Raw genomic sequence first — 22,979 nt, forward strand, 5'->3', positions numbered from 1 at the left:
TCTAAGCATTCTCATTTCCGCCACATGCATTCGTTATTCCTCTTTATTTTTCACTGCTCAACATTCAGTTCCGTACATCATAGCCGGTCTTATGGCTGTTTTATAGAATTTTCCCTTTGGCTTCATTGGAATTTTTCTGTCACACAACACACCACTCGCTTCTTTCCACTTCATCCATCCAGCCCTAATTCTACTGCATGCATCTCCATCTATTTCTCCATTACTCTGTAATACCGATCCTAGGTACTTAAAACTATTGCTTTTTACAATCATTTCACCATCCAAAGATACCATTTTATTTGTAGTAAGTCCATCTTTAAATGAACATTCCAAATACTCTGTTTTTGTCCTACTAAGTTTTAAACCTTTTTCCTCCAGAGCTTGTCTCAACTGTTCCAGTTTTTGTTCTAAATCTCTTTCACTATTTCCTATTAACACTACATCATCAGCGTATATTAGGCACCATGGAATGCTACCCTGTAGTTTCGCTGTTATCTGGTCCAAAACTAATGAGAATAAATAAGGACTAAACACCGAGCCTTGGTGCAATCCTACTTTCACCTGAAATTTATCAGTCTCTCCCACACCTGTCCTATCACTAGTCGTTACTCCCTCATACATATCTCTCACAACCTTTATATATTCGCCAGGGACTCCTTTCTTATTGAGTGCCCACCACAGAATCTCTCGAGGAACTCTATCATATGCTTTCTCAAGATCAATGAGTACCATATGAGCGTTGGTCTCTTTATTCCTGTATTTTTCCATCAGTTGCCTTACAATGAAAATTGCATCTGTTGTTGATCTGCCCTGTATAATGCCAAATTGATTATCAGATATTTCGGTTTCTTCACGTATCCGTCTATCAATTACTCTCTCCCATATTTTCATGGTGTGGCTCCCCGAAACTTCTATACTGTTACGTTTGAGCCCGTGATACAGATACTAAATTGTACTTTGATTACTTTATTATCAATTATATTATCTAATACAGAGATGAGAAGCGCTTCCTCCAGTTTTTGGTTACCTGTCATCTGTCGTCGGTGACAGCCCAACGCAACGTTGCCAAGCAACTCAGAACTCACAATTAAATACACAACATTTCCCTCCTTACCTATAATTAAAAGTTTATAAGTCCAACCTCTGTGGTTGATGACGTACACGATTACTACGTCTCAATTCAATACCTGTTGGATTAATAGTTTCTAAAGGTATTGAATGGTCTGTTGTTTTAACAGGACTTCCAAACTGTAGACCCCCTTCTGAATCAGGACTAGTTTCCTTAATTTTGACAGAAGTCATTTGGTGACTTAGAGGGTCGACAATTTCGGAATTACAATTTTCTTGAACTACTGCAGGTCTTAACCCATGGTTTGTAGTCAGTGAAGTACTTGGTTGTTCTATGTTTGTAGTAGCTGAAAATTTCCTAATACTGTTTACATGTTTGTACAAAACTCTATCATTTACTTGAACCAAATATGTCACTGGACTTACCCGTTTTATTATACTACCCTCCTGCCACTTATCTGTTATATAAGGACCTAGTCTTCCTACTAATACTTTCTCCCCTACTAAAAAGCATTCAATTTGTTTGAAATCTAATGCTTTATTGTAACTGCAATAATTACCCTTTTTAGGTTTAATCAAATCAATGACTGCTTTTGGTTTAACTTTAAAAATATACTCATTAGGACTTACACCTGTATTTGCACAGGGAGTATTTCTATAGGTAAAAAGAAAGTTGACTAACCTTTGTTCTACTGTTAATGTTGACTTTTCTAAAAGAAATTTCTTGAACGCAACCTTTACTGTTTGTACGTGTCTCTCAGCAGTACCATTGGACTGGGGGTGATATGGAGGAGACTTTACTACCTTGATACCATTTATTTCACAAAATTTCAAAAAACAGTTAGAATTAAATGGTGGGCCATTGTCACTAACAATGATGTCTGGTAGGCCCATTATAGAAAATGTTAGTTTCAATTTTTCTATAGTATTTGTTACATTAGTACCTCTTACCATGACATGTACATCAATCCACTTAGATTTACTGTCCACTAATAACAGATAAGAGACATTAATAAAAAAAAAGAAATCAATATGAACACGTTCAAAAACATTAGCAGTTCTAGGCCAGGGCATTAAAGATTTTTCACTATTGTTTTGTGATAATTGACATATTTCACAACTGGAGATCATTTGCTCAATATCCTGTTGTAGACCTGGCCACCAAACTATTGACCTAGCAAGCATTTTGGATCTTACCATACCAGTGTGGTTCTCATGAATTAATTCTAGAATTTTGTTTCTCAAAACAGTAGGGACTATTACTTTTGAACCCACAAGTAGACAGTTTTCTTCTACAGACATCTCATGTCGTTTTAAAAAATATGGCTTCATAACTGGATCAGTGATTTTACTAGGCCATCCTGTCTTTACAAAATCTAATACCTTAACTAAAACCGTATCTGTCTTTGTTACTTTAGCCACATCCTCAAAGGTGAGGGGTAGTTCCTCTGTTAAATTAAACGAATTTATGTAACCATCAACCTCCGTGGGATCACTTAGTGGTAACCTTGATAACATATCTGCTTCATACATTTGTGACCCTTTTCGATACTCTACCTTATAATCATAGGCTGATAATATAACATTCCAGCGTATTATTCTAGATGCTGACATAACTGAAATATTACGATCTGGATTAAAGATCACTTTAAGTGGTTTATGATCTGACACTAAAATAAACTGTCTACCATATAAATATTTATGAAACTTTTAATACAAAATATAATGGCTAGCGCTTCACGTTCAATTTGGGAATAATTCTGCTCAGCCTTACTAAGAGTTCCAGATACAAAATGTATAGGCTTTTCTCTACCATCAGAGTACCGATGACTAAGAACACCTCCCACTCCATACGAACTAGCATCACATGCAACCACAATTTGCTTATTAGGATCATAATGTGCCAGAACTTGATTTGCCTCAATTAACTCCTTACTTAAGCAAAAAGCAGCTTTACATTCTGCATTAAAATTAAATTTTACATTCTTTTCCAATAATTTATATAACGGTTTTAAGCGGCCTGATAACATAGGGATAAATTTACTATAGTAATTAACTAATCCTAAGTAAGATCGGAGTTGTGTTATATCTTTAGGTTCAGGTGCCTCTTTAATAGCTCTTAATTTATCACTAGTAGGATGAATACCATCTTTGTCTATACGGTGACCAAGATATTCAACCTGATCTTTAAAAAATGAACATTTCTGAGCATTTACCTTGATATTATAACTACTTAATCTGTTAAAAATTATTTCCAGTAATCTACTTACATGTTCTATTGAAGTACCCGAAATAAGGATATCATCTAAATAGCAATGAACATTTGGTATACCTGCCAAGATCTGATCCATTACCGATTGAAAAATTGCTGGTGCACTTGCTATACCATATGTTAACCTAGTAAACCTAAATAAGCCAATATGTGTATTTATAGTTAAATATTTTTGGAAGGCCTCATTTACTTTAAGCTGTTGATAGGCACCTGATAAATCTATACAACAAAATATTTTACCTCCAGCTAAACTTGCAAAAATATCCTCAGGTAGTGGTAATGGGTATTGCTCTACACTTAAAACTTTATTTACCGTAACTTGAAAATCAGTGCAAATTCTAATATCCTCAGTGTTTTTCTTAGCTACAACTACAATGGGTGAAGCCCATTCACTATGTTTGACAGGTTTTAAAATACCGACTTGAACCATCTGATCCAATTTTCTTTCAACTAATGGCTTAATAGCATATGGCATTGAGTATGCCTTTTTAAAAATAGGAATCACATTATCTTTTATGTTAAATTTTACTTCAAAATGTTTGATTGGACTACACATATTGCCATCAAATAATAATTTATATTTATTTTTAATAGACTCAATTAGATCATCTCGTTCATTTATATGACCTATTTGCCCATCCATACAAAATATAGCTTTCCAGTCAGGAAACAAGATATTGAGCCAATTCCTTCCAAGCAGTGGCGTGAATTCCTTACCTGACTCTATAACTGCCAATGGCAACTCACATGTTTTACTCCCATAATGTACATTCACTGTACATTCACCTACAGCTTTAATAGGTTGACCTGAAACAGCAGTAAGTTTGTAATTTACAGGTGCTAAAGCTAGATTTAGTACATTTTTAAATTTGGATACAGACATTACTGTTCTACATGCACCAGTATCTACTTCAAAGGTTACATTTTTATTGTTTATCTTTAGGGTTACATGATATGCAGAATTTGACACATCACTCACTGTATGAAGATTAAATATGTCATTATTTACCTCGTCACTATCAATGTTATATTCCTCCTCTTGTACTACATTCACAGGTTGTGGTCGAATATCTGGACAGAAATTCTTGACATGACCAAACTTTGCACAAAAAAAACATCTCCATTTTTCAGCTGGGCATTTACCTCTATGATGACTTCTGCCACAATTTTTACAACTTTGATCTGCACTGAGAGTTGATCTAAACTTTGGATTTCTATGCTTGCCTCTGTTTAATACATTTATATTACCTCCCTCAGATAATAACTTAACTTGTTTCTGTGCTACTTCTGAGGCCAAAGCTAACTGACAAGCACTTTGAAATGTTAAATCTACATCACCCAACAACTTCTTTTGTGTTCCTTCGTCTCTAATCCCACAAACAAACCTATCCCTTAGAGCCTCTTCTAGAAACTGTCCAAAATTACAAGAATTTGCCAACTTCCTTAGCTCTACACTGTAATCAGAGATAGATTGATCAGCTTTTTGTTCACACCGATTGAAAACAAAACGTTCGTAGATTTCGGACACAGGTGGAGAAAAATGTTTAATCAATTTCCCTTTCACTTCTTGGAACGTAAATTCGGTTGGTTTCTTTGGGGCCACTAAGTTTTTCAACACCTGAAAAAGACTCGTACCTCCTAGTGTGATTAACATTGAAACCTTCATATTTTCTTCAACCTTATTAACAGTAAACAAATGTTCTAATCTTTCTATGTAGGATTCAAATTCTTCTGGAACACCGGTAAAAGCTTCAATATTACCTATCAACGCCATGTTGCTGACTACAATAACTAATATAAAACACCTCTCTGTATAAACCCTATCGTAAATAGGAACTTCACTTTATTTTTTTTTATCCCGTCGCCAAAATGTTACGTTTGAGCCCGTGATACAGATACTAAATTGTACTTTGATTACTTTATTATCAATTATATTATCTAATACAGAGATGAGAAGCGCTTCCTCCAGTTTTTGGTTACCTGTCATCTGTCGTCGTTGACAGCCCAACGCAACGTTGCCAAGCAACTCAGAACTCACAATTAAATACACAACATATACAACTCAAAGTTGTGACTTCTTTGCCACAAACCTTGTATTCCTCCATATCTTCCTAGAATTTTGCGCTCAAAGCATTTAAACAATTCTTAGTCCTTTGTAAGGCCTATGTGAGGGACCATATTTGTAATCCATATGTTAGAACTGGTCTTATTAGTGTTTTATAGACGGTAATTTTAATTACTCAGGGTAGTTTTGGGGTCATATATGTATTATTAAGCTATAGTAACACTTATTGATAAATACTATTCTTCTTTTAACTTCTTCGCTGACGTTATTATCTTTAGTCAATTGCGCGCCTAAGTTTTTTAAGGTATCCACACCTTCCAGTTCTAAATCATCAATTATTATTATTTTTATAGATGTCTGGTAGCTTGACCTAGTACAAAACATATGGTTGGTCGTTTGGGCATTTATATGTAGTCGCATTCTCTGTACAGAAGCCCTTAATGACCAAAATACATCGGCCAGAGGCTCTATGGACCTATCCATAATGTCGATGTCATCTGCATATCCGATAACTTATAGATATGTAGACCATTTGTGTTAGACTAAAAAAGACACGATAGCTCATTACCCTGTCTTTGTCCATTTTTGCAATGGAAGAGTCTTGACAGATCGTTCTGGATTCTGACTATGTTCGCTGCTCATGTGAGGGTAAGTTTAGTTAGTCGGATACCATGAAACTATCCCTTTGGATTCCTGTGTCAATCTGATCTGTTTACTCGTACTACAGTTAACCGTCGTCTTCTTTCTTTAAAATAGTTTCTAATACGTGTATTCGCACCTTTCTTTATGAGACTAGAAGACATAGCGAAAAGCTCGAGTTTCAAATCCAGTGCTAGTGGTTAGAATATACCTTTATCAGTTTTTTGTATGTCCCTAATAAAAGCAAATTTTATTATTTGTTGTTTAAGTAAATAATACGATATTAAGAATCAGCATACAGTAGCGCGTCATCAATATAACTTCAGGAGATAGTATCATACCCTTTTTCGAAAGTTCTGCGAAACTTTGGCGACAGTGGTTATATTTGACAATAATTAATCTAAGATCAATATTTTGACATAATACTCATAGGCGCGCTAAATGGAAGTAGTAGAAAACATTTTTATTATTAGTAAATAAATATTTATAAAAATAAACCAAAACGGGTGAAAATTTTATGTTAACATAGGTATTTGCACGAAATAATAATAAAACAATAATAAATAATCATTTCGCCAAATAATAGATCGCCAAAAGCACTCTAACTAGTTTCAACCCCTTCTTTTAAATATAACTTTCCCCATTTTTTGTAAACTATTGATAATATAGTGTTATGCTCTGTATTTCTCTCTTTTATGAGATTGATGAGCAAATTCTTAATTTAATTAATTACTCAATTATTTTAATTACTGCTTATATAAAACAAAACCAAATTTAAATTAAATTGTCTAATAAACTTTATTCTCAGGGATATTTTATTGTTGATGCTTTACCTTTGGTTTGTGGCTTCTGTTATCTCTAGTTACTTACTCCATCCAGGACAGAATAGGGAAATTAAACACACTCAATATCATATAAATGTAAAAAAATATTATTTATTTATCCAATATACCATAAAAATAGAATTTAAAAATATGCTAAAATCTAAATTTGTTGCGAGTATTTCTCATCTACTAAATTAAGCTTTAATTCTGATATCTCCTCTGTTTTAACAAAAAAACATTTATTTAAATAATTCGTTATTTATTCTTACAAAATTTAATAAAATTTACTTTTCTCTTTTTGAATTGATTACGTATTTCTTCTTTAAAATTTGGAATGACTAATTATGTTATAGAACTGTTCAATACAAAATTTAAGCAAATATGGTGTGGATATAAACAAACTCTCTCCGTTTCACAAATAATGTGACTAACCTTTTTGTTTCTTCTCTACTTTTTTCCCGGATTGCGTCGTCCTCGATTCTCCCACATGTACTCTTAGAATGTTGCGAAAGGTCCCTCTCGTCCAAACTGCTTCACAAACAAAACAAACAGGATTCACTCAAATTCTCGACTCAGTTTTCTTTCTGCTCGATATCTTGTGGAAATAGATACCAATCGGCTACTCGTTCTAGACAGAAACAGGAATCTTCCTCGTACACAGGAAAATTATCTTCTCAAACCGGTCAACGATTTTGTTTCAACTTGATTCTGCTCGCAAAGGCCAATTTCACCACTTTACACTGACTTCTCACTTTTCAAAAACTGGACTGCTGTCTCCAGATATTCATTACACAGTGCCTCTTTTTTCTCTCGTCAAAATCAGACTCAACACTCTTATCCCTACCATCCATCATTTTCACCAATCACAAAACATCTTTTCTACCCACTACCGCTATTATCATTTCTCAAAAACCAATTTAATTTGTATACCACTTTCCATTTTGTTAAAATCTCGGAGACATCAAATTACTTTCGTTGCTAAACAAAAAGCCTTACATTCTAAACTCAATAAATTTGTTTACCGCTTATCCTTTTTCAAATTTTTTATAAAAATGTCTTATTGTCCATTGCAAAGCGAAATAAACGGTATTGTCTAATCTGACCGCACCATTGTTTAAGTTCTTTCAAAAACCCATTAGGAAAACCACCTTCTTAACGATTTCACTTTTCCGCGAAAACACTGATTACCTACTAAATTATCCTATTACAATTTTTGGTCATATACAAGGCGATGAAAATCTATAATTTTGTGGTCTCTGATATAAATTTATTTACTAAATTTTTACCAAAAAAATTATACAACAATAAAAAATCCTCCTAAAACTTTATATATTCGCATTAGAATTCGAAATGTTTTTACGTAAATATACTTACCTGTAAGTAAAACTCACAATTAACAATAATATATTTTTTAAAATAGTCCAACAACTTAGTTTTATTACACAAAAATATAATAAATTAATAAATATAATACTTCCCTATGTGTGTGTGTTCACAAAGAGGGGATGGCATCTACTTCCCTATGGACCAACACTAATGAATTCTTAAAATAATACACTATTGCACTGAACAGATATCGATACAGATAACAGAACAGAAATCTGACGCAGGTTTGTCAAAATGACAGTGGCACTTTCTCTATGTGGACTAGTCAGTTATTTTTAGTTATACAGTGAGGACGTTTGAGTTGGAATAAATTCATTATCTCGAGAATGGCTGAATTTGGAAAAAAATCCTGAGACAGGTCGATTTTAATTTTTAAATTAAGACTTTTTGACATTTATATCATACACGTGACGTCATCCATCTGGGCGTGATGACGTAATCGATGATTTTTTAAATGAGAGTAGGGGTTGTGTGATAGCTCATTTGAAAGGTTGTTCAATTCCCTATTCACTAATATAAACAATAACCTAATTATTTATACGGGGGCAAAAAAAATTTTTTTTTTATTAAATTATTTGACACAAAAAGAAGAATGAAAGCATTTTATTTAATTCAAAATACATTTTACTGCTGTAGTAAAACAGGTAAAAATATTTATTTCACAAATACACATTGCTTTTCGCTTAAATTCAATGTTCAAATTGATAAGAGACAGGTAGGTGGCAGCTTTAACAGTGAATTTAAGCGAAAAACTATGTTTATTTGTGAAATCAACATTTCTATCTGTTTTCTGACTGCACTAAAATGTATTTTAAATTAAATGAATTACATACCTTCTTCTTTTTTTCGCAGTTAATTTAATTCAAAATTAAATTTTCTTGACACCCTGTATATAGAATTATGTTAACGTTTATATTACTGAATAGAGAATTAAATAACGTCATCACGCCCAGATGGATGACGTCGCTGTTATGAGATATATGCCAAAAAGTCATAATTTAAAAATAAAAATCGACCTGTCGGTCTCGCAGGATTTCTCTCTAGATTCGCCCATTCTCGAGATAATTAATTTATTCCAACTCAAACGTCCTCACTATGTTCGATTTCCTTTTAGAGATTAAAAATGTTAGTGGTTCCAATATGACACAAAATCTAGGCATGTGATAAAAAAGTTTATTTGAAGAAAGTGTATTTTTTTGTTCCACTTACTGGCGGTACAGGCTCGTTTTTTAATATTGTATTTGTATTTAGTTATAGAGTAATTTCCACATACTAACATATTTCTAAAATTGGGCTATGTACCGCCATTCTTTACTATATTACGAATATGTGTGCCAAATATTGCAAAATTAAAGCCGCAATCTTGGACCGCGCTTTTCGTTTTGATGACGCGCTACTGTGGCCTCTTAAGTAAATAATACGTAAGTTACAATATCTGGGACACGTAATGCATAGGCGTAACCAGGGGGTGGTTTTGGGGGTTATAACCCCCCCGCCCCCCATTGGGATCTACTTTGAGCTCTATACGCTCAATATGTATTGTTGACAAACCCCCCTCTCATCCTGGTTACGCCGTTGACGTAATGAGGGCACAGCGGTATGAAATGCTAAAACTGCTAATACAGGGAAAGATAAGAGGCGGAAGGAGTATAGAAAGAAGGAGAGTGTCATGGTTGAAGAATTTAAGGGACTGATTTAAATGCAGTTTCATAGGACTTTTCAGAGCAGCGGTAGATAGAGTAAAGATAGTGATGATAATATCCAACCTCCGATTAGGAGACGGCACTTAAAAAGAAGAAATAATACGATATTTCGTGGCTTCAAATTTAAAATATTCTGCTTAAATATTGTAACGCCATTCATAGCTGTTTTTGGCTGGCCACTGTATTTGAAACCAGTGTATGCGATAGAATAAATTTTTTACCAGAGATAAAATTTTTTCTTTTCGTTATTGGAAATAATTTCGGATTTATTACGTTCATTAATGGTCGTGGAAAAACGTTTTTATATCATAAAATATACCATGTACACCAAACTTTTAAAATGTTTATTTATTTTGTTTGTCGATTGCAGCATTAATTACTTCAATTTTCCAATCAGTAGACGAGTAGAGTGATATATTCAGCAATTATTCAAAAAACTTTTACTTGAAATAACATAATTATTTTGTTTCCATCGAATCATACACTTTTCAATAAAACACGTAGGTATTCACTGTGTTGTCATTAAATCTGAAGATTTTAATATTTCATATTTAACAAAGCATATTACTTAACAGAATTTCATGTAAAACGTAATCCATTATTCATGATGTTTCGTTGCCGCTCAAAATACGTACCAAATTGAATTAAAATAATTAATTGAATTTTAGCACATTTTTAAATAACTGTCGAGAAAAACATATAGTGTAGTCAATGTAGATCAAAAACTTGCATTGTTTCGGAAAAAATCAAACAAGCTTATATTTTTCTAAAATATAAGTTTGTTTGATTTTTTCAGTTTTTTGTTTTATGAATATGCTTTTTTTAGTTTGTAAATATGTTAAAGTAAAAGTTTCTACTCACAGAATTAGGCGGTAATTGTTTATTAATTGTTTAAATAATAAAAGCTGTTTTTGTATAAATAATTTTAAAAATATTATTTTACTTAGATCAAAAATTTTTCTATTTTGTTTTTGATTATGCTGAATCCGAATTTAAAATTACAGTTTGATCATTCAAAATGGCGGATTCAAAACGGCGGATTTTTCCCTATACAAACTTAAAAAGTAGTTGTTACATCCAATTTTTTTTTACAAAATATATTAGGTATATTTTTATTTCTCTGAGATTGCTGAACCTGAATTAAATGTTGACAATTTAAACTTCAAATGGCGGATTTTTCCTAAAAAAACTTAAATATAGTAGAAAAATAAATCATCATTTTTTTAATGAATCGTGAATTTTTGAAATGAAAAAAGAAAGGGGGATATAATACAGTAAAAAATATCGAATTTTACTCTTTAACAAAATTAAAGAAATAATTTTTACAAATTTTGTTTATAATTTTACAATGTATTAACACAACATATTTATTTTATATTAATATCAGTAATAAAACGAAGAAACTTTCATTTTTAGTACTGTTATTTTGGTTTAAACTCATTAATATGATGATATTTCCACATATATTAAAAAATAGCGATATTCTAGAAAATGGGTTCATATAAGAGCTTAAATTTTTTTTAACATTTATATTTTTTATTTTTCAAGGTTGTTATTAAATGGGCTGTACAAAAAAACAAATTTATGACTTTTTATAACTATTTTTTTAAATAATATTTTACAGTTTTCGAGTTACATTTTTATTTTTCTTAATTTTCTCTAAAAAAAAGTTTATTTCATTTTCAAAGTTGAATAAGTTAGTTAAATATAACATCTTAACCTTTAAATAAATGCACCTATAAAATTGTAATATAGCCTTAAATATACTTTATACCTTAGATATACTCTTAAAAAAGTTGTAGTAATTCTGTAAAACTACTAAGTTCTCAGAAATTACATTTTTGGAGATGTTGTATCTCTTGAATAAAATTTTTGAGATTTTTTTTTAATGAAACATCATTTAGTACGATGTTTAAATAGTACATTATATACCGCGGGACTGAAGTAGTACATTTAATCCTGAAGGTAAAGTTTATGGCCCGACCGCAGGGAGGGCCATAATTTACCTGAAGGATTAAATGTACTTCAGTCGCAAGGTATATACGATACTTTTCGTACTTCCGGTATGATTTTATTAATTATTTCAATAATTTCAATCAGTTTTTTCTCTCTTCAACTCATTTAATAAACTGTCTTTAAAATAAGTTACCATAGTAACATTGCGTTGTGACAGTTATAATTTAGAAACATTGTCATTACTAGTGTCATTGTAAAGAAACATTGTTATTGATAATTATTGGTATCATGAGTGAAGAAGGTGTATCTGATATTGATAAAAGAGCAGCCGAAGTAGGTGAAGAATTGTTACCACCGAAATCTAGAAAACTATACGAGCAGCAGTACGATGCTTTTAAAAAGTGGTGCCGCTTAAAAAATGTGAGACAACCTACTGAAAATGCGCTGTTAGTCTACTTCGATGATAAATCAAAAGCGGTTTGTGCCTCAACTCTCTGGGCACATTACTCAATGCTGAAATCGGTTATTAACATTAGAGAAGATATTGATATAAGTAAATTTCCAAAATTATTAGCTTTTTTGAAGAGAAGAAATGAGGGATTTAAGCCAAAGAAGTCAAGAATTCTCACGTCTGAGCAGGTAGATCAGTTCTTACGGGAGGCTCCGGATGATAAATATTTAATGCTTAAGGTAAATTTGGAAATTTGTTTATATTCAGAAATTTTAAGAAATCAATTTTTTTGTAGGTTGCACTTATTTTGGGCGTTGCGGGAGCTTGTCGTGGAAAAGAGTTGGTTGATTTAGAAATCGACGATGTGAGAGATTTGGGCGATTCCTTCCTAATTGCGATTAGAAACACCAAAAATAAAATTGACCGAAATTTTGTGATCAAAAATTCAGAAAACAGTGCCATCAGTTTTGTGGCGATATTTCGGAAATATGTGGCATTGCGAAAGACAGGGACAACTCATTCAAAATTTTTTGTTCAATACATCAACAAAGAATGTACTACGCGAGTAGTAGGAAAAAACATGTTTGGTACAATTCCACGGCAAATAGCAGCTTTCTTGAAATTAGAAAATGCGACGTCTTATACGGGACATTGTTTTAGACGCACATCTGCGTCTTTGTTAGCTGATTCGGGAGCAACAATAGACGTGCTGAAGAGACATGGAGGATGGAAATCCTCCAACGTGGCCGAGGGATATATTGAATCGTCTATTAAAAATAAACAAAAAATTTCAGATAAAATATTTGGTCAAGTCGCCGATTCGTCCACTATAGTTATGCCACAGTCCTCATTCTCGCTTCCTGTTTCCGCAGGATCTTCGAAACAAACACCAGTTCAATATGAAAAGGACCTATCTGTTACTCGTCAGTTACCTGCTGCATTAACCCAGGAAAGACTGGTCAATATGACGAACTGTCACAATATTAATTTGAATATTAACGTTAATTACCATTCTAATTAATTATATTTTTCAATAAAATATCCCTTCTTAAATTCGTTTGTTTGTGATTTAATCGTTCCGGGAGTTTCGTCAATATTTAATCCCGGAGGGATTAAATGTGACACTTTAGTACCTGTCACAAGGGAGTGAAGTTGTCACTTTAGGCCCGGAAGTACGAAAAAGTACTAATTTGTGAAATTTTGAGAGTTTTATAGGTAAAAACCACACTGCACTTATGTAAATATTTTCTTTTTTCTATGGATGCTATACAATTTGCAACTTCTCTCACTACTTACATACATTCAAAACGAACAATTTCTCATGCAGTAAGAAAAATCGGCCATTGCAGTGAGAAATATTTTTTTCTCGCGGGTTCTCCATACATATGATAGCCGTTTTCATGGTAACATGCACAATACAAACACAATTAATGTTGTCAAACGAAATGTGTTGATAGAAGCAAAACTTACCAGGAATTACCTTTCAAAACTGTTCAAAAATAACTGTTAATTATAATTTTAATTAAATAACGTATATGAATTTTAAGAATATTAAATACCTACATGTACATGTATTTTATTTCAATATGCATATAATATACCTAAGAGCACCTAAATTATTTAATTTTGAAGTTTGAACTCTTGACAAAACCGCATCCATAGAAAAAGTACAGTGTACAACACGTGAGAAAATGACATATTTCTTCCTCGCTTGATTTGCGCTCGTGATAAATATGTCTTTTTTCTCACTTGTTGTACAATTAACTATTTTGGTCATATAAATATAAAATAGCTTTAACTTGTTTCTTTCATTTCTAATTTGTAAAATTTAATTTGTTCACTTCATTAAAAAGTTTTGTTAAATTGAGTAAATGCTGTACAAGCCTGTGAGAGCAGTGACTCGCGAGTTTTTTTGCACACATATTAGTGATTCAGCCAGTTACAAGTTACATGTTTTAGCCCTAACTAACCTAAATAATCCTAACTACCCTAAGCGGATATCCGAAAGAAAAATCAATAATTATAACAAAATGGACATTAACTGGGACACACACTTCTCGTCCAGTGACCCATCAGGACATTTTCGTACAACAACACAAGACTAGGCCACGGATAAGTAAGGAAATTTACAAAAGGTTAGACATATGTGGCAAAAACTAACTAAACACTAAGCTACTATTATAATACGATTTTACAATTTGTGAGAAAGTCCATAAGTAACCTAAATATTTCTTCCGATCCCAAAGCTATCAAATACTGTATATTAACAGGAGATTGCAATCCCAACGTTAAAAGACTATTATATAATTTATTTTATTCTTGTGACTCGCGACTTATAAACAAAAAAAAAAATAGAACCAGTGGATTTAATTTTAGAAAAATCTTTATAATATATAGTTTTTTGTGTAAAATTTTCTGAACTTTCCATTGGTCGGGTCAGTTTTTCTAAAATTCATATTTTCATATATTTTACAAATATATTCAAAATATATTAATTTGTTTAATAGAAAATTAGGCACCCACTTTTGGAGTAGAACTTTTTTATACGAGTGTGGATTGATATAAAACTAGTTTTAATATAAAAAAATAAGTTTTTTGAGAGATATATTTCTCAACACAATCCCGTTTTTACTCGATACACTTGACAATGTTCTCAATTTTTTTTTATCCCATCCGAATATATAGTACTTTTGCTCGAGCTCTTCAAAATAGGCCGAAGTTTCAGCGACGACTTCATCGTTTGTTGCGAAACGGCGTCCTCCGAGCCATTTTTTAGGTTTGAAAGCAGGAAAATGTCACTAGCGGCAAGATCTAGGGAATACGGTGGGTGTTCAACTAATCCATACTCAAATTCGTGTAATTTTGCCATGGCTACGGCCAGTGATGATATCAGTGACTACAACCGATCGGTGAGCCGGTCCTTTTTCTAAGTAGTCGATGTGGATGATGCCCTTTCCAAAAAACATTCGCCATCACTTTGCCGGCCGAATGTGCACTTTTTGCCTTCTTCGGCGGGCCTTCCCGCGTTTGCGCCATTGTTTAAACTATTTTTTGGTTTCCGGTGTGTAATAATGCACGCAGGTTTCATCAACGGTGTAAAATATGTAAATACGGCAATATGTAAAAGATCCTTCAGATCGCGCCGTATCACCGCCAAGAGCGTCTCCGAATTAGTCACGCGTTTTCGCATTTGGTCGATTGTCAGCAAACGCGACACACATCGCGCGAATAGCTTTTTCATATCCAAATGCTGGTGAATGGGTACGCGTTTGTAGGAAATGTTTAGGGTCACTAGGAACTAGCGGAGCTTGATTCGACTATCTGCCATAATCATGTTATCGACTTTGTTGATCATTTCCAGCGTGGTGACTTCATTTGGCCTCCCAGGACGCTCATGTTTTTGGCTTAATGTTTTGACAGACGTCATGAATGACAAATGTCAAAACCGAGAGAAATTCGGTATCAAGTAACTCCATCTATCAAAGGCTAGTTTATATCCTCCTATGTTGTTTATTATACATTTTTTAATAAAATTATGAAAAGTTCTATCTTGTTAGATTTTTTCCGAGTTAAAAACAACATTGACTCCACTAATAATGCCAGTCACAGATTTACGGATCTGCTACGGCTATTTTAATTATATTTTACGTTATATCCATATCTACAGGGCCATTGTTTTATGGTAAAAACAATGTGAACTTTCCCAGAGTGTAAATCCTCGAGGACTAACGGTAACTGAAATTTAAGAAAAATATTGCAGGATTTATAACTGCGGAAGAACAATGAGTTTTACTAAAGTTTTGTTTGGTAATTAGTTTTTGAGTAGGAATTTAAAAGTACTCAAAAACTCTTTTAATGTAACAGATGTGTCTATAATGTTACTACGTAAATTTACAACATAATAACAAATACGGGGACACGTCTAAAAGTACGCTGATACAGATTATACAGATATTCAGATAGTTTTCTCCCATATATCTATGCAATTCAGCGCATTTCCTTTCCCACATTTCGTTGTTTCTTTCTGCAACTCTCCTTTTCACTTCTTTTTTTAACCGGGCATTATATCTTTCTATTTTCACCGTCTTGTGAAACTAACCATGTCTGGTAAGTTTTTTTTTGTTTTCTATCAAGGATTCTAGATCTTCCCTAATAACACCAAACATTCCATCTTGAATGGGTTGCATGTGAGAGTTCATTTTAAATGAAGTAAAAGTCAGACTTACTCTCAATCTTTATTATAACTTCCGACGACCGGTTTCGCTCTTTAAACTTTGTAGAGCATCTTCAGGTCAAAGGTAACAAGTTACAAAATGCTACAAATAAAAACCAGAATTAGCACATTGTCTGGTTGTAAAAGATGCTAAAGATCCATATGATCAAGCCAATGTTGAATAACATACATAAAAGTAGCGAAATAGCATACCAATGCACATGCAAGCATTCATGGGGGTGGTGGTACAAAACTTCCCTCAAACGCGACAACATGCGCAGAAGTATGCTATACATAATCATGCAATCATAACGTGTCGTACTTACATTCGGATACAAGGTGCCATCAACTCAGTTTTCATTATCATGATGTTTCTTTTAAAGTTATGTTAACGGGATATGGTGGAATAGACGGGCGATGCAGCAAAGGTAAACAAATCTATGGGAATTAGGAGTTCTTGAGGGTGATGAGATAGTTGGTGCAAGTTAACCAGCAAATCTATGTCTGTTGTTATGTTTGTGTAAATCAAATTAGTGAATGACTTTTTTACAATTTTAATGTGTGTTGATTTTAAAGATTTTATTTTATTTTATTTTATTTTAATTTTATATATATTTATATGTATATTAAAGAATTCTATTTATTATTAATGTAAGATTGACAACGTTTGGATCGTAAATGTATTGAGTAATTATTGTGTATGTTAGAATTTGATTGTGCAGTTGTAAAATGATTATTTTAAGGTCAAAACCAGATCTGTGACGTGTACTGCTCGTGTGGGACTATTGTTCTAACAAGAGGAGTAGGGTGATCGAAAGCTTATTAATTGTAGTTAAAATGCCATATCGGCAGTCAAATCATAAATAGCAATACAAAGTAAAAAGGTGGATTTAAATTAAATTAAAAATTAAAAATTAAAACAGCAATGTAGGCAAACAAAACATTACAATTTAATAGTGGAGTCTATTCCAATTCTCATATATTTTTTTCCATAATCATCACTACGATGATGATTCATTGTATTGAATTGTACATTACAATTACAATCTGGTCATATAACTGACCAATGAGCAATTTTAATTTAACCTAAATTACTACTGTTCCTTAAAATGAAGAGCTTACCCCATAGCGTCTTTTATCTAATCTAACAAGATCCTGCACTATTCTAACATACACAGGCACACAAGCACTATGCTCTGCTTTTCACTATCACCTATCACTCAAACTAGTTCAAAAGGCTTTGTCCTCTTCAATCTTCTAGTTTGCCCAGTAGTATCGAGGAGCTGGATTTCCTCAATATTCTTGTAGATGCTTATGAAGTTGTTGCTCGTGACTTCCAGCTTTACTCCAACTTTAAAAACGAATCCAGCTGTAAAATATTTATGTGCCTGAAGGCTTTTGTATGCTTTCATCTGCTGCTTAGAGTAGTAACTGTGAGACTCCACCAGATATGTATAAATATCTATAATAGTAATTTGGTGAAATGCACTTTACTGTAAAATCCAATTCTGACTGAATTGTATATAGATCTAAATTCCCAATTATTTTCAGCTTCAATAGATATCTAAAACAATACAAAAAATAATGTTATTGCTTGCAAAATTCACCAATATTGATAAAATATCAGGGAAAAATGAACAGTAAATAAAAATTGTTTCCCCTGCCTTTCTGGAACATCTGGAGTTTCCAATAAAAATTTCCTTAAATAATCACTTTGCATTGTGGTAAAGTTTATAAAGTTCACAAAATACAGCAAACGAAATCCAAGTGAATCCAAAATAGACAAAATACGACTATAAACAATGAAAAATAGATATTACAAACATAACCTCTGTAAATTTTTGTATGCCAACCAGAAGTCACGTGGTTTAAATTGCCTAATACACGCGCGGCAAATTTGAAAATGAACGCAAATTGAATAGTAAATGGCCTCTCTTAAAATATAGGACATTGGTAGTATGTTCATAGAATGTCTTGTGGTAACATTCCACCAATAATTTAATCAGATGTTCACCGAATCTTCCTTGAATGTCCAGGACATTCAAACATTAATAGAACTTTGATAGTCCATTCCTGGAATGTTTGGTGTTGTTAGGGTTGTGACCACCATTCTGAGTATTCTCTTTTTATATTTTCCTTTTTTCCTAGCCATTATTCTGCTGCTCCATGAATGGCTCTCTTTACCTCCTCGCATAACGCTTCTGTGTTGCTATCTAATATGTTGTTTAATTTTGCAGCTAGTCTCCATTGATATAGAAATTGTACCGATTCTTGTCTCAGACTTTGCAGATTGTATTTGGGTGTTATCAATTTTTCTTCTGTTTGGTCTTGATAGTCTTTGCTTTGCTGCTTTCGATATGGAATATAGTCATTAGCTTTTACCATAAAGTGGTCTGATTCATATTCAGGCCCCCTATTCACCCTTATGTCATTAATTATCAGCTGTGATCTTTGCATTTGAATCGCATAGTCTATTATACTTTTCAGATACCTATGTGGCTTACACCACGTATATTTGTGAATATGTTTATGTGATAAAAATCCATTCATTATTTTTAACGACAAACCCGTACATAAATTTTGTCCATCTTTGACCACTATCATCTTTAATGTCTTTTCCGTATTTTCCTATAATATTACTGTTTTCAGATTTTCCTGTTCGTGCATTTAAGTCTCCTAGAAAGAGTATTTCTTTTCTGCTATTTATACTTGTTAGCTTGTTATGCCCACTATAACATTTTCTCTATCATTTTTCTAAAGATCTAACGTTATTATTCTTTCATTGATTTCGTTCCAGCTCTTTATATTGTTTTATATCTTTTTTGTATGGATATAGACACGCCTCTCTGGGCTCTTTCATTCTTATTTACATCAGTTTAAAATTGTATGTATTTGTTGATCGTTTCATTTCCTCCTCCCTTCTTCTTTAGTTCCGTAAGAACTCCAATACCAACTTTCATTTTTGCCAGTTCTTTGAACACTTCTTGTCTTTTTGTGCCGAGACCCTGTACATTCCATGTAACCATAGTCACTGTCTCCATGTGATTGAGGCTTCTGATTTAAGTTTTTAACCATTTAATATTTTTTCCGAAAGATGAGGGGTTAGCCCATTGTTTCAACCGCCAACCGGGAGGACCAGAATTTTCCGTCAGGGTGTATTCCCTTTGCCGAAAGGTTCCAGTTTTTAGGCGCTATATAGAAACTTGCCTTTCACCCTCTCCCGTCTGCTACAAAACGTACACCCATTGTACGCCATATATTGCATAAGGGTCACGAGACTCATGTCTTCGTGGACGTGGAAGTAGGATTTGTTGGCAGAGCTGATTCAGTTTCCTGAATTTTCGAATTATTTCAGACATCAGTAGGAATTTCTGACAGTTTTAATTCATGTATGAACTTCGGCAGGTTACTTACCCTCCGAGTCCTGTTACCAACCTTTGACGCTCATATATCTCCTCTTTGAACCTCATATATATCTCAGATTCCCGTATTTCTAAAGAAGGTAAATCATTGAAACTGGCATTGAGATTTCGGCTGAATGGAGGCACTGGGCGTATTGCTGATGGTAAACTAGGATACTCTATTTTACATTTGTTTTCATTGTACAAAAGTAATAAGCAATTGAATGAATTATGGGCTCTCTCCAAACTCCAAATCATAGGTTTACCAAATGGACGTTCATCACATGTTTCCTTGGTCCACATCTATAAACTCTCAATGCACTGCTTATACAACTTTATGATTTATTTGGATCGCCAATATTCATTTTAAAGTAAGCAAAATAGGCTTGTCTAACAAATATACTGATATTTATTCTTTGACCGTGCCTGTAGAAAAAAAAACACAGTAATTATTACAAACTTGAAACCAGCATGCCTAAATACCTATACAACAGCTCAAAAATCTTCTTTGTCTTCTTTTACTTCTTGGAGATCTTTCGATCTGTTTAATTCTGAAGCTGCCTCAGGTTAATTTCCTGGGAGTTAGATTGCCAACTATTGGTCCATCTTTAAGGTGGACTTAAACCTGGCGGGTTATTTTCTAGGGCAATTTTTGGGAGTCTATTCTCATCCATTTGTCTTACATGGTTGTACCACATCCTCTTGCGCTGCCTTCCCCGCCTTACAATATCTTGAATTTTGCATTGCTCTCCAATGTTTGTATTTCTAACCTTCTCTCTTCTTGTTTTCTCCACTATTGTTTTAGGGTTTTCATTTTGGCAACCATTAGCATCTGTTTTGTTTTTTTGTTGTCTTCGCGCACTTCTATGCCATATGTCATGATCGGTCGTATGCAAGTCTTGTAGATAATAATTTTACTATCTGTGCGCAATATGTACAATGTGCGCATAATATACTATATATCTGTGTACAATGTGCGCAAATACGGATTTGTCCAGACTATCTCCCGTAGACATCCTGATAGTGCAGATGCTTTGTCGATCTGACTCCTCAGGTCCTTTACCGGGTCGTGGGTGTTTGATATATCTATGCCCAAATATCTGAATTGCATCACCTGTTCTATGGGATTGTTCTCAACCACTACCTTACATCTAAGCGGATATTTTACTATTGTCATATGTTTAGTTTTGTTGGTAGAAATGTTTATATTTAGTTGGCGGCTTATTTGAAAGAACTGAAAGAGCTGTCTCTGAAGATCATCTTCTGATTCGGCAATAATTGCTGCATCATCTGCGTAACACACCATACCAATTCTTTTGTTACCCATTCTATACCGAGATTAAGAGATGTTACTTTGTTTATAATTTTGCCCATGAGTAGGCTAAACAAGAAGGGGCTGAAATTGTCGCCTTATTTAATTCCTCCCGGTGTTGAAATATTTTCAGTCAATTGGTCTCCTGCTTTAACTTTGGGTTCCTTGTTGTTATTTAGGTTATGGACTCTCTTTGTTATGCTGATCGGTGTTTTATTTTCTATTAGTATATTTAGAATGTGTCCCGGGCGAACCCTGTCAAACGCTTTCGTCAGATCAATGAAGCAAATATACGCTGGCCTGCCGAACTCTATAGCTTTTTATTTTATTTTTTTAGCTCAAAAATCAAACTCGACAAAATTCTTTTCTCAAATTCTTCCCCTAAATTAACAAACATTACATAGTTAAAACGGCTGAAATTGCATGTTTTCTGATAGTATCTTGAATATCTTTTGTAGAAACTGCATTACTAATTCCCTCAGGATATCTATTAAGAAGTGCTCACAGTATTGGATAAGCTTTAAAATATGAATAAATAAATCAAAAGCTTGTTTTTCGTGTCATTGATTGCATATTAAAGCTTAACAGTGACTAGTCGGACAAACTTTGATGTACGGGAACATTGGAACAGGGAAAGTTTTTAATTATTGTGGAACAGGTTACAGGTTTCGAACGTCAGACTACGAAAACGTCCCATGTACCTATTTTGTCGGACAGAACTTCCAATTGATTTGTTACCCTTTCATTAAACTCTCATGCAAAAATCAGACTGCTATTTATCACCTGTCATAATGCCTGTCATTTGACATGTTCTACGTGTCACACTTATTAAAATGCCCAACATATTTGTCGAACAAACAGTTTTTCATATATTATAATGCGAAAGAAAACGCGTTGCAAAATGCGACAGGTTATTAAATTCAAGAACAGGAAACACCTCTCTTGCTTAACCTATTTACCATCGAATAGCTCAAAAATGGCATGGACCTTGTGAAAAATGGAAAATCATCTGGGGTGGATGAGATCCTAACAGAGCAGATAAAATACTTCGGACAAAAAGCGAGACAATGGGTGCTCGAAATATTTAACATCTGTCGCTCTATCTGCCAGATTCCACATCTGTGGCGTAAATCAAAAGTAGGTAGTAGCCCTTCTGAAACCTGGGAAAGACCTTGAACTACTGAGTAGCTAACATCCGATATTTCTTCTATGCCATTTGTATAAATTGTATGAACGCCTCACTTTGAACAGCATCCAGGGAAAATTAGATGCAAAACTAATCCCACAAGAAGCAGGTTTCAGGCCAGGTAAATCATGCACAGACCAAGTGCTGAACATAACAGAGTGCATAGAGGAAGGATTTGAGCAGAAAGAGATAGTGGCAGTAGCCTTGATAGACCTCACAGCGGCAAATGATACGGTAAACCACAGAACCTTGTTAACTAAGATGTTTAACACTGTGCTTGACTATGACCTGGTAAATATCATTAGATCGTTGTTGTGTAATAGAATCTTCTACGTTGAGCTAAATGGAAAGGAGAGCAGATAGAGAGCCCAAAAAAAGCCTATTTCAAGGAAGCGTTCCGGCGTTCCGATTTAACATCTACACCAACGACCAACCAATGCACCTCCAGACTGAGAGTGTTTTATTTACGTTGACGACCTTGGTATAGCCGTAAACGGGAAAAC

General features: G+C 33.6%; 2 protein-coding genes across 5 annotated transcripts in view; one reads left to right on the forward strand and one right to left on the reverse strand.

The window, feature by feature from the left end:
- The window catches only part of LOC114349276 (uncharacterized), a 599,066-nt gene that overhangs the window by 450,503 nt on the left and 125,584 nt on the right, over nt 1-22,979 (forward strand). The gene's annotated exons all lie outside the window — the stretch shown is intronic.
- LOC126881842 (uncharacterized) lies at nt 3,980-5,252 on the reverse strand. The gene is made up of 2 exons (XM_050646451.1): nt 4,350-5,252; nt 3,980-4,147 (listed from the first exon to the last, which is right to left on the reverse strand). Exons 1-2 carry the CDS (start codon nt 5,112-5,114, stop codon nt 4,127-4,129), a joined length of 786 nt encoding a protein of 261 aa, XP_050502408.1. The 5' UTR covers nt 5,115-5,252; the 3' UTR covers nt 3,980-4,126.

The sequence above is a fragment of the Diabrotica virgifera genome, chromosome 3 (genome assembly GCF_917563875.1).
Source record: "Diabrotica virgifera virgifera chromosome 3, PGI_DIABVI_V3a".
NCBI lineage: Eukaryota > Metazoa > Arthropoda > Insecta > Coleoptera > Chrysomelidae > Diabrotica > Diabrotica virgifera.

Excerpts from the sequence above, each read along its gene's own strand:
- LOC126881842 (XM_050646451.1), bottom strand. The coding sequence starts at position 5,114 with ATGGCGTTGATAGGTAATATTGAAGCTTTTACCGGTGTTCCAGAAGAA. Across the intron at positions 4,148-4,349 it reads ATAACATTGATAGTGACGAG|GTCAACCTATTAAAGCTGTA; the intron begins GTAAATAATGAC and ends CTGCTGTTTCAG.